The sequence below is a fragment of the Mercenaria mercenaria genome, chromosome 8 (assembly GCF_021730395.1).
Source record: "Mercenaria mercenaria strain notata chromosome 8, MADL_Memer_1, whole genome shotgun sequence".
Lineage (NCBI taxonomy): Eukaryota > Metazoa > Mollusca > Bivalvia > Venerida > Veneridae > Mercenaria > Mercenaria mercenaria.
Genome location: NC_069368.1, coordinates 42,384,505 through 42,397,165, shown reverse-complemented (window position 1 = coordinate 42,397,165; position 12,661 = coordinate 42,384,505). Strand labels below are relative to the sequence as shown.

The window sequence follows — 12,661 nt, the reverse complement described above, 5'->3', positions numbered from 1 at the left end:
ACTATGCATCCACATCATGCGATAATGTAACCAAGTTTGATTTGGATTTGATGAAAACTGTAGGAGTTCACAAGAAAGTCTGTAAGAGGGATGGTCAGTTTAATTACTACAATCCTCATGGGTCTTTGATGCCAGAGGCTTAAAAACTGCTAGGTCAGAAAAGGGGCACAACTTCGTAAAAATGTAAAACAGAGTTAAGAACCTGTACAATGCACAATAAGTACGTGAAGTTTGAATCAATTCCTTAAAGTGGTTACTGACATACCAGCATATATAAAAAAGCTGAACCAACTCAAGTATCTGACAACTTCCCCACATGAATCAGACCTGGGAAATAAATGACTGCAGACACATTGTCTTCGGTCAAATTGTCACAGAATACAAGAGCTTTTGAATATTTGAGCGTTTCTGTCTACCAACAGCTCTTGTTTAAGAGTGCAAGTATTGCAAGTGGATTATAAGTCTTCATTTGGAAGAAATATAACAGAAATAAACATAATTTTTTTTTTAGCATTTTCATACCCCCACAAACAAAGTTTGGAAGTTTGGGGTGGGGGAGGTATATAGGAGTGAGCTTGTCGGTCTGTCGGTCGGTCCGTTGGTTTTCGTGGTTTCCGGACAATAACTCATGAAATGCTTGACAGATTTAAATAATTTTTGGTACACAGGTGTAACATCATTAAATACAGGTCAAGTTCAACTTTGGCTACAAACCACCATTTTTTGACGTAGTTATGGCCCCTTTCCAACTTAAAATTTGCCAGACTCATGGTTTCCGGACAATAACTCATGAAAGGCTTGACATCTTTAAATAATTTTTGGTACACAGGTGTAACATTATAAATACAGGTCAAGTTCGACTTTGGCTACAAACCAACAATCTTTTTACGTAGTTATGGCCCTTTTCCAACTTAAAATTTGCCATAATTCTGTGACAAGGCCATATTGTGGGGGTATAATTCGTCACTCCTGTGACAGTTCTAGTTTTAAATACAGTATTGATGTTTTTACAGGTGGATGACCTCTCACCAAAGTCTGCAAGGCGTATTATTTCAAGGGAAATGTCAAAATCTATTGAAACATGTGGAACAAGAATACAAAGATCTTTCAATACTGCTGAAACTCTTCAGGAGCCATCTAGAACAGATCCTCAACGAATGCCAAAGTATGGCGACATCACATTGTCTTTGTCTAATGAAAATATACATTCTGATCATGAGGTAGATGCAGAAAGAAATGACAGAGAGAAAGTAGATGAAGAAGACAACAGTAGTGAGAAGGGGAATCAGAATTCATCAGTGGGCCTGCTTATAGAAGATTTTATATCCAACAGCATTGACAATAGAAACACTGCTTACCCATCTACAAGAGCATTAGCTGCTAGCGGTGTAAGGAACATAGAATTCACTGAAATAGAAGAGCCTTTGCTTAATACTGCAGGGAGAGATAATATTGATCTCATATCATCTCATTTCAATCAGGCATTACAACTGGAAAATCAGGTAAAAAATCTCCTAGTAGTTGTAGATATACCAGATGAAGAAAATCTGAAAGAACAGATTTCACCAAAGGAAAATAAAGATTGTGGCACTGAAAAATCGAAAGAGGCTAAGGAGTTAGAAAATGCAAGTGCTGATAAATTAGTAGTTAAAGTAGATAACCAAATTACAAGTTCTACACAGGTTGTGCCAAAAGCGAAAGACATATTAAATAATGAAAGGCGGTCCGAACCACCGAGAGCTAGTGCTGATACAGATTTTATTGACTTTATTAGACTAGAAAAGGAAAGGATGAGACAGTTAGGACTCACTGAAAAATTCAAAAATGTAAGAAGGGAAAAGAAAAAGAAGAAACACAGAAGAAATAATCGCAGCAATAGTAATGAAGAAGGACAGGACTTCGACACTTTATACAGACTTCCAACTGAGCATTTAACTAGACACAGAAATAGTATTTGTGGGAAAGACAGAGGTGTGAGAACGGTAGAGGAACAACTGCGTCTTCATGAGGAGCTAAATGAAAGAAGAAAAATGGCAGAGATGGAGAAAGAACATAATATTGGAGCAGTAGGTGGTTATATGGAGATTGAAGAAAATCTTATTCATGAACATGGTAATGTGAGCCCTGTTTCAGAGCACTCCAGGGACAGCAGTCCGACAAATGAAGATGTTAATGTTCAACGTAGATTTGAAAGATAATTAAATGGACATTAACTGATAGGGTACATAGCGTTACTTTCAATTTGACACCAATCATGTTTAAACAATATAACATGTGATCCTTCTGCTAGTGTTACACAGAAATCAAGATATGCCAAAAATGATTTCCCCCAGAGACCGTAATATGCCATTTTGGTACATACACAGATCAGGGATAATTTTATGTACACATTTTGCCAGTCATCATTTGTCAAGGATACATTAATCAAATTTTTTGAAAGTAGACATGTTGAATATTCTGGTTTCGGGTTGATGACTGCCAACAAAAGCAATGGTATAAGTGCATTTGGGTATTCTTGTGTCTGTTGTCCAGCAGTAACATTCTTCTTTAGATAAATTTTATACTTGAATTGTCTTTAAAGTCCTCACCAAACTTGTTTGGTCAAGTTCTTACTTCTCGATTTCTACAAATAAGGGGGCTCACAAGTCTGCAAAGATGAAAGTGGGGAAAAAACCAACTATCCAGGAACTGTCTGATTGATATTTACCTGTTTTTTATGCCCACATATGGACCTCTCTCTAAAGACATTAAATTTTTCATATTTTGAGAAAATAATTCTGGAACTTTTGTTTAAATTAAAAATGAACTTCATTGACATCAAATTGGCTTCATGGTGAAAAGTTCCAATTTCAGACACCTGTCAAAAAATTTAGATATGTATGACATTTTTCTCCATTTTTGAGAAAGTCTGACTGATAACTGGCAGTTTGGATATGAATATTTTTTATTAACAATTTCATGTTAAATCATTTTGATCCAATGAAACACTGTTGTACTAAGAGGTTAGGAGTTTATTTAACAATTAGCAGCAATTGTTTGGCATCCATTGTGTAAATGCAAGAATTTATCTAACATCATCCATTATATAGTGATAATGTGAAGACGAGACAGGTACATTGTACATTGTTTTTCACTGACATTATATAGTGATAATGTGAAGACGAGACAGGTACATTGTACATTGTTTTTCACTGACATTATATAGTGATAATATGAAGACGAGACAGGTACATTGTACATTGTTTTTCACTGACATCATATAGGATCGTCAATTTTCCATGGAAGATTAAAGTTTAAGATACAGTTAAATCTCTTAACCCTTACCCTGCTAAATTTCTATAATGAACTTGTCCATCTTTCAGTTTGGACAGTACCATTAACTGTTAAAAGGGGTGCTTACGAAAAAGATACTGACTGAATGGCAAACAGTGCAGATCTTGATCAATCTGTACAGATGTGCAGGCTGATCTTGATCTACACTGGTCACAATGGCAGAATCAATCATGTCCAGCATGATAAGGTTTATGAAGTTTTTTTAAAGAATGGTAAGTTTAGCTAGTGAAATCCACTTCAGGCTCTTTTAGATATTTGTATCAGATAACTTATGAATAAGCCCATGGTAACATCAAGTTCAAATACTTCTAGCCTACTCCGTATCTTTTAAACCACTAAAGGATTTTCATTAAGCTAGCATCAGTTGTTTAACTCACCAAGACAACATGCAGAACTCTCAAACCATGTCACTAGGTCTAAGGTCAAGTAGACTGGGAAGTAAAAGTTCAAAATAATTGCTTTATTTAAAACTTTACTGTATTTTCATTGAAGTACTCATAAACGTTTACATTCATAATACAAGGAGAAACCTGTATGACTTTAGTAGCCAAGTACAAAGACAAGGTTACACTTGGTGGTCAAAGAAATTAAGTCTCATTGCTACATATCATAATAATTGCTTGAAAGATTTTAAAACTAACTTTTGTTGTTAACCTCATCAACTTCAACAGAACATACAACCCAGCTCACTAGTTCAAGGTCATGGTTGGACTTGGATGTCAGATATCAAATATTTTTTATTTCAGACAGTTTGTTTTTCAGATTACTACACATAAATGTTCACCATCATAATATAACCAGAATTATGCATGACCAAGAGCAATTCGTCCATGGTCAGAGTCATTTTGTGTCCACTTCATATCTTAAAAACTGCTGCTAGGATTTTAATCAAATAAGCGCCAGTTCTAAACTAAAGACTAAGTGCATAGTGCAACCTAAGGTCTCTAGGTTAAACACCAGGATCACTTCATTTTTTTCCTTCCCTGTATGAAAGCTACATGCAGGAAATATAATCATCTTCAGTGACAGTTTTAGTCTACCTTGGAGGTGTTATTTGTTACAAGTATGTGAGCTTCTACTTTCAGGATGAGTAATATATAATTGATTTTTATGAATAAACGTTTCCCATGAGCATTTGCAAACAAGTTGCATTCCAAAGCTTAAAGCCACACCAAAGAAGCATTAGTTGTACCATTCCCAGTTTGTGTTAACGAAAACCACTTTTGAAGTATGTGTCATTTAGACTTGTGCATACATATTATATTGTACAGAGCAGTTGTGCAATATATTATAATTCTGCATTTAAAATGTAGTGTAGTTACATAACTTTGATGTATAAAGAAGTGGCATTCATTGTTACAAATTCCTGTCTTTTTTTTAAAAAAGTTCAGGTCCTAGGATTTAACTGTAATGTGAGAAAATGTGTTGCTGCACAGACATCTAATGGATATGATAAAAATTGGATCCTGCAGTATAATGAAAGCCATACTGTTTGTTTCTACATATGAAATTGAATATTAACACGGATTTTTGCTTGGCAATAGTCTTTGTTTTTTTTTTTTATTTCGTATTAATAATTTTCCTAAATATCATCTTGATCAAATAAACATGATTTTGCTGAAAAGTTTTTGTTTTAATATTACCGATTAAAAATGTTCCTCTTGTAAAATATGGCACACTACATTATCATGAGTGTTTTACAAAAGCTTTCTGATCAGTGTTTGCCAGAGATTCGAAATTTGAGCCGTTTTAAGTTTAGTCCAATCAGTACCATTTTAAAAAGAAAATCCAATAAATTGTCATAGTACATGCGCCTCTTCAAAGAATAGAGGATAAATTGTCTGGCTCATGCCGGTCTGATAGTTGGTAATTTGGTATACCCTTTGGTTTCCAGTCAATAAATATACAACACTTAGGCCTATATAGTGGTAATACTTCATTGCTTGTAGCCAGTAGATGGCCCCTATTATTTAAAAGATCAGTAGATCACTTGAGACTGAATACTGTTTCCACTCGATAACTAGAGAACCCTAAGGCCTACTGTGGTCAGACTTAATAGGATAGTTGCCTGTGGTCAGTAGATTCTCTTGTTTTGGAGACCAATAGGTTTGGTGTAAATAGAGATGTGAAGCTGCGGCCTCCGGGGCCGAGTGGTTAAGGTCGCTGACTTAGAATCACTTGCCCCTCACCGATGTGGGTTCGAGCCTCACTTGGGGTGTTGAATTTTTCATATGAGGAAGCCATCCAGTTGGCTTATGGAAGGTCGATGGTTCTGCCCATGTGCCCGCCCATGATGAAATAATGCATGGAGATGCACCTTGGGTCTTTCTCCACCTTCAAAGCTGGAAAGTCGCCATATGACCTTCATATTGTGTTGGTCCGACGTTAAACCCAACAGAAACAAAGAGATGTGAAACTAAATTTTTAGTCAGGTTCGGCACCATAAGACCTGTGCAGTATTGTTCTGCAGTAAAACCCAAATCAACAAAAAATCCTTGACACGAAATGGATTGTGTTCATTTCTGGTGATCATTTTTGCCTATGACCCTCAGACTTCATGGAGGTCAGTAGGTTCAAGGTCAAGGTCACAGTGACGTCAAAAAAAAAAAAGGTTTCCGCTCAGTAATTGGAAAACACTTGGACATACAATAGTCATACTTCAAAGTATGACTTCCTGTGTTTGTGTTTTTTGCAAACAGCTCTTATAAATTATGTTTCTGTGTGATTTGCTGGAACCTTTATGTAATATAATAGGGTTATTATAACAGCACCTTGATCGGCCGCGGCGGCTCGAGTGGATTTTGCTAGACCTGGGTCATACGAGAGTGTGATCCGGTCTAGCTAAATCCACAAGAGCAGAATGCACCATTGCAGACCAAGGCACTGCTTTAATGACCCTTTTGTTATATACATAAACATATTTTTACTGATATATCAGCCAAAATGGACTATAATTTTAGACAAATACGGCTGAAACGTACGATGAACTTTTTAACGCATGGAACGTCGCAACTAAAACAAGTAGTCCCACCATTGAATACTTTTCCGTATCTGTCTGGAGTTGAATACAGGGTTTTTGTATTCATTAGTGAAATACGGTCTGTATATCAGACCGAAAATTCCTAGATAGATAACAATACTTTTTCTTAGATGAATTACTATTTTCTCTGACTGAGGTGCTTAGATAGTGAAAACGGATTTACTTTATATCTCCTTTGATGGTTTTTGATATAGATTGCAGTTTGCAACATATTGCTGATTTTGAATATATGAATAAAGTAGTATGCTATGCGTATGTTGTATTTGAGCATAGTCCTATATTCTCAATATTTGGTAAACATTAGATTTTTATGATTTGGTGGTAATTTCATAATTTGAGAGTGTGACAACGAAAACTACAAATGCAATGACAACAAAACTTATCTTCAAGGCTGACATTAATGACTGTGCCAAATTACAGAACTATGGTGTATGGCAATAGGAGCTTTTTGTTCATTGCTCCAAAATTTTCGAACTTTCTTCCTGTCAAGATCAGGGAAGCAATGCTGACTTGATGGCTGCTTTTAGAAGTCAGCAAGAAGTCCATTTCTTTCTACAATATTTCGCAAACTGACAGATACATCACTAAGCAGATCATCTCTGGTAACTTGGAAACTAATTTAAATCATAAGAAAACCTTGTTAACACTTTCTTGGTCAAATGAACTTGGTTGCCTTGTGTCAAAGTTTATGTCACTAGGTCAAATAAAATAAAGATAAAAAACTTGTTAAATTTTTTAGTTTCATGGACCACTGGATGAGAAGTACACGAAACTTTGTTTTAACATCCTTGCATGGAGTTCTCAGGTTTTTGTAATGGTTTTGCCCCAAACTTGTTTCCTAGCATTCAAGGTCAAGGCCAGCTTAGGGACCTAGGGCCTTCAGTATGACCTAATGTCTATTGTTGTTAGACGGATGACCCTATTGATCGCGTGAACTTATAAATCAAAGGAAAGTAATGTCTTTTACACTGAAAGCACAGCGTACATACAGAACTTAAGGCAGTACCTTCCTGTGATTGGGTGATAGGCCTGACTTTAGGTTCTTTGTTCAAAGGTCATTCTCCAAATTATCACTTTAGCTGATGTCAGCATTTTAGTATTCTTTTTACATTAACTAACAAATGCTTAGCTCAATATGGAGAGCATGCAGAGCTCACATCTCCGGATCGATCCCCTACCGAGCCGTGTGTTCTCCGTGACGATTTGATAAACGTTCATACTTCCATACGTTCATGATACTTTTATTGTGTCTGAAAGTATTCGTTCCACCCCTGATTCATGTGGGGAAGTGGGCAGTTACTTGCGGAGAACAGGTTTGTACTGGTATAGACTCCAGGAACTGTTGTTATGTTAACTGCTGCCGTTTCTTAACTTAAATACTGTTGAAAAACAGCGTAAAACCCAAAACTAACAAACGAGTCGACATGTCCTTCATGTCTATAATACATGGAAAACACGTTGACATTAATCTAAAGATTAATAGTATCCTCATGACTCGGAAGTGTTTTCGATTGTTTACGCGAGGTAAGATTTGACTGACTAACATGTCCCAGCTATTCTAACGCTCTGTTGATCAAATATGTAAACACGTTTGTTTAAAGACATCTGCCGCACTGTACTTGGAATTCATATTTAGTAAATGGGCCATGAACATCGGTACCATATTAAACATATATGTATCCTACTCTCATTTCACAAATTATCCATAAAATGTTGGAGTTTGTAGCAACTGTAGCTGCAGTTATTGTTATTTGTAAACATATTTTCCCAATGCTTAACTATTGAACTATACTGAGAGTTAAAAGAAATGGTCGTGTTCATTGGCTTCTAACTAAAAGGTGTAAGGAAGGTTCGTTCCAAATGGAAAGTGAATCAGCATATCAAAAATATGGAAAGTAAGACATACTAGTATTTAATTTCCAGTCATATTAAATGCTGATATGTTGACGTAATGCTGTTATAGAAATTTGGTTATTTTCAGATTTTCCCATTGGAGAAAATCATTTTGTTCTATGTAGTAAGTTCAGAAATTTTTAAAATAAACGTTTCTTCTTACATCGATTCTAATACAAACATTTTATGTCATATCTGGATTATTATTTGTACAATACAAATATTCCACAAAACAATTAACTTCTAAATATATTGCAACATAAGTGTACTATTAAGTATGGAAGTTGCATACCCCCATAAATGTTAGTGAAAAAAAAATGCCATTTTCTACAAAACAAAAAAAATAAATAAGGGAAAATTTGCACCGAATGTCATGCATTCATCCCAACTTATCCAATAGTAAAACCCAAACTTGGTAGTCTTTGAACCTTTTCTGTTTTCTTTTACATCTCAGTAAATAATGTGGCCATTTGCTTAACCGGAACGAACTTCCTTTTTACCCTTTATGAAGACTGGCCACTTTCTTATCCAAACCAAATAATTTGTTTTCGGAAATAATACAGACCGTCGTCTTTCTGGTACAAGAATAATTTTTTTCATACAAACAAGCTGACATGCTATCGGATGCTTATAAGTAATTTTTTAAAGAGAATTAAACTACGACAGTTGTTTGGCGGTAAAATATAAGACTTAAAATATAAGAGTTATGTTTGTATTTTATTCTACATCAAACTGACAATCATGAAAATAACGTAACACCTGTTTTACACTTAATAAGAGCTAATTATTTGTACTGCTTTTTAAAACGATTTACAGTTGAAACTCGGTATCTCGAAGCATTTTACTTCGAGATAACAGAAATTAGACTTAAAATGATTTTGTGCACGTGTTTTCCGGACGGGACTTGAAAATGTCTTCTTGATAGCCGGAATTTTGAGACAAGCAAGTTCGAAATATCGAGTTTCAACTGTATTTGACAATGCTTTCTATATTACATGTAAGCAATATGGCGTATTATTGCATATGTTACTAAATATAGTAACAAATTTGCACCGAATTTATGAATTTAAACGTATATGAGCAGCGTGAGGCCGATATTCGCGTTCGTGTGAGCTGGCGTGCCTGATAAATCCATATCAGGCACACTTTCGGCTGTTCAAAACATCAAGATTTTATACTTCCACTGGCAGAATGTCAATATTGTACAAACCGTTTGTACATTTATTTTACAAAATAATACATGGTATGAATACATAATTTCGCTAGGTAGTTGAATAAGGCTGACACAAGAAACTACGGCACTAAAATGCATGAATACAAAACAAATGTTTGAAAGGAAATGAAGTCAGCGTCATCAGAAAACGTTGACGCTCCCGCGCATTACATAAACATTAAAAAACGGCTGTGACTAAATACAGAGTTGGTGCGCCCGTGATATATTACAGACTCCGGTATATACCGGATTAACTAAATTAGAACAAAAATACATTAAATGTATATATTTTGTAACCATGGTGATTCTAACCCTAACCTTTAGTCAGTATATTATGCACATTATACACTAAATGCGTGCGGACATGCAAAAAAATGAGTATTTTTGCCGTGCGTTCCATTTGATAATAATTCCGCGCATGCGCAAAACGGCTGCACCAACTCTGCAATGAGAAACATTCTTAAAAAACGCTGTGCAACATGAAATTGCTTAAAAGCCTTTAATGTCGTTTTCACTTTAACAGTATAATGGAAACATATGTAACAAAAAGGTTATAAAACAGGGCTGGTTTGCCTTAATGCTAAAGCCCTCGGGCCAATACCTCACCTAGTATGCCAATATCGCCTTAAGGCACACCAGCCCTGTATAATAACCTCTTATTATCCACTTCTACCGTTCCAATTCGACTTTCTTCCAGACCGTAACAGGGTCATACGATCCAACCACATCCAAATCTATAGACAAGTTATGAAGGAATTTATCTTTCCTGAATGTCCCTCGCCGCCTGTAAATGCAGATATCTAGTTTCTTTTTCGCAAGTTCGTGTTCTTCAACATCTTCTAAATAAGCACGCGTAATTACACTTGAAGAAATATCAGATGGAGCTATGTGATTGTCGTATTTAATTTTTGTTTTGTCTGGTTTTATGCACAGCTTTGAATAAAGTGACCTACTTTTTTCATCAAGCTCACGATGTATGTTACCAGCCATATGTATTTCAATCTTTAGACGGGTTGTTAAAACCATGTACTGAAGTGTGCAACCAAAAAGAACATACGGCGTGTCGATTTCGTTATCACTTGTGTTGTCTTCACTGCTGATGGAGCCTGGGGCTTTCGTACCACTCGTCATTTCTATGTGAGAATCGGCTAGTGGGATATTTCCTGTTCTACAACTCAATCTTTGTAAATTCCGAATTCAAAACACGATGTCACAGCTACTGTTTGACTTTGCGAATAAACATAGATATTCTATGAGAACTATGAGAATTCGGTGATGTTCGGTGGCTGTCCGCTTTCTGCTGTAATAATGTTCCTAGAACCAGGTTATTGCCATTTCAAACCTCGGAACAAACTAGTAAACCAACCACTTCTGTTTTTTTTATCAATTTTGTTTTAAAAAAAGTTGTATTGTCCACGGCAAACTCGTTCTAGAGTCTTCTTTGTGTTCCCAAGGCATTTATATTATATAGGTATACATGGTGAGGTGCTTATTATAGGAATGGCAATATATTAGCGGCTTTGTTACATGTGTTCAAATTGCCTACGTCAATGACCTAGATATTAACCAAGCTTACATATGCAAATTTAGGACCTGTAGCTTTGTACTGGAGATATTGCTGTTAACTGAAAAAAATTATTAAAGTTTCATCCACATACATGATCAATGTAATACAACAGAATTTACATGTATATGGCATTTTAAACACAGTTATAAGAGACTATGTATTGTAAAACAATATACATTTCAAAGTTTAGAATACACAAACTACACGATAAAGCATTAGGGTTAAAACAAAACTGATGTGGAGCTGAAAGCTAGAGTTTCACAAATACTGTTTTTTCCCAATAGATGACTACTATCAACTGTTAATTCAATGCAGGCAAATTCTCGGATTTGCTAGTTTAATGCATTTTTGACAAGCTCGATGCGTTTGACTCCTTTAAGATATTGCTAATTAAAAATACTTGTTATTTTCCTTCCATAATGCATTGGCTTATGTGTTGTATCTAAAAATATGATCATCTGTCACTTGCCCAAGAATGGCGTACTCAAATAACTGATCCACAAAGAAGATAAGGATTATCATCAGAGGGATCAGCACCTAAACATAAGGCTCCGAGTCTGCAGATAAAAGATTTAACTACCATGCAGTTGTAAGTTCATGCAGTGAGGATAACTTATGTATTAAATTTCACCTCTCTCATTATATGATAAATACGGACTGATACTCAATCCTTACTGTTAAAATACAATATAGTTTATATTTCATCGGTCAGATATCAACGATTTTTCAACGTTGAAACAAGTCGTAATTTCAACCATATTTCATTTCAACGTTGAAAGATCAACCTTATTTCAACGTTGAAACAACGTTGATTTTCGACAACATTTCATCGTTGAGTGCCCGACGTTGAATCAACGTTGGATCAACGTTGTTTTATGTCCTGACCATACTTCAACCATGTTTCAACGTTGAAATGACGTCGTGTGCCTGCTGGGATATATGTGGATATACATTTACAAAACACTTTGCATTTTTATTTTGCGGTTCAATATATTCCATTGAACTGCGGTACAGTTTCTAAAACAAAATGGTATTGTTTTGCCCTTTTCAGGCTTTTTTTATTGAGTATTTCAGACACTTCTGGGCTTTGTAGTTTGAATTGCAAACTGCAAAATATTTTCATTCTCCATTTTGCAATTCCAATTGCAAAATGAATTTTTATTTTCCGGTTCAAGATATTATAATGAACTGCGATGCAGTTTCTAAATAAAAATGGTATTGTTTTGCCCTTTTCAGGCTTTAAGTTACCTTTTTGCTATGTAATTTCAATTGCAAACTGCAAATTATTTTGCGTTTTGCATTTTGCGGATCGAATTGCAAAATAAATTTGGAGGAGTGCTGATCTGGCCACTCAGACGCAGTTTCACGTTATGAGGTGTTGGGACGTCCTAACAATTCATTCGTTAAACACCGTACTACTAAGCTCTGACTTTGTCCTACGTATAAATAGTTTATCTATGTATCATGTGACCAAGTCATAAATGGTAAAAAATACATATAGCCTAATACAAATCAATGCATACCCGTTCATAAAATGATTTGTTTGGTTTTACGGTGGACCAAGTAGAGGTTTTATGGCGCCAAATAAGACTAAAACGTTGATTTCACATCCAAT

At 35.4% G+C, this 12,661-nt stretch overlaps 1 protein-coding gene across 4 annotated transcripts in view; it reads left to right on the top strand.

Moving 5' to 3' along the window:
• LOC123566509 (mitogen-activated protein kinase 4-like) overlaps positions 1-4,957 on the top strand; it is a 44,188-nt gene extending 39,231 nt beyond the window's left edge. For 3 of the 4 annotated variants that reach the window (XM_045360674.2, XM_045360676.2, XM_045360675.2), the window contains exon 6: positions 1,014-4,957. In XM_045360674.2, the coding sequence (XP_045216609.2) occupies positions 1,014-2,198 (1,185 nt within the window). In that variant the 3' untranslated portion in view covers positions 2,199-4,957. The remainder of the gene's footprint in view (positions 1-1,013) is intronic. The other variant, XR_008372031.1, reaches the window with a different exon arrangement.
• The last annotated feature ends 7,704 nt before the right edge of the window (positions 4,958-12,661 follow it).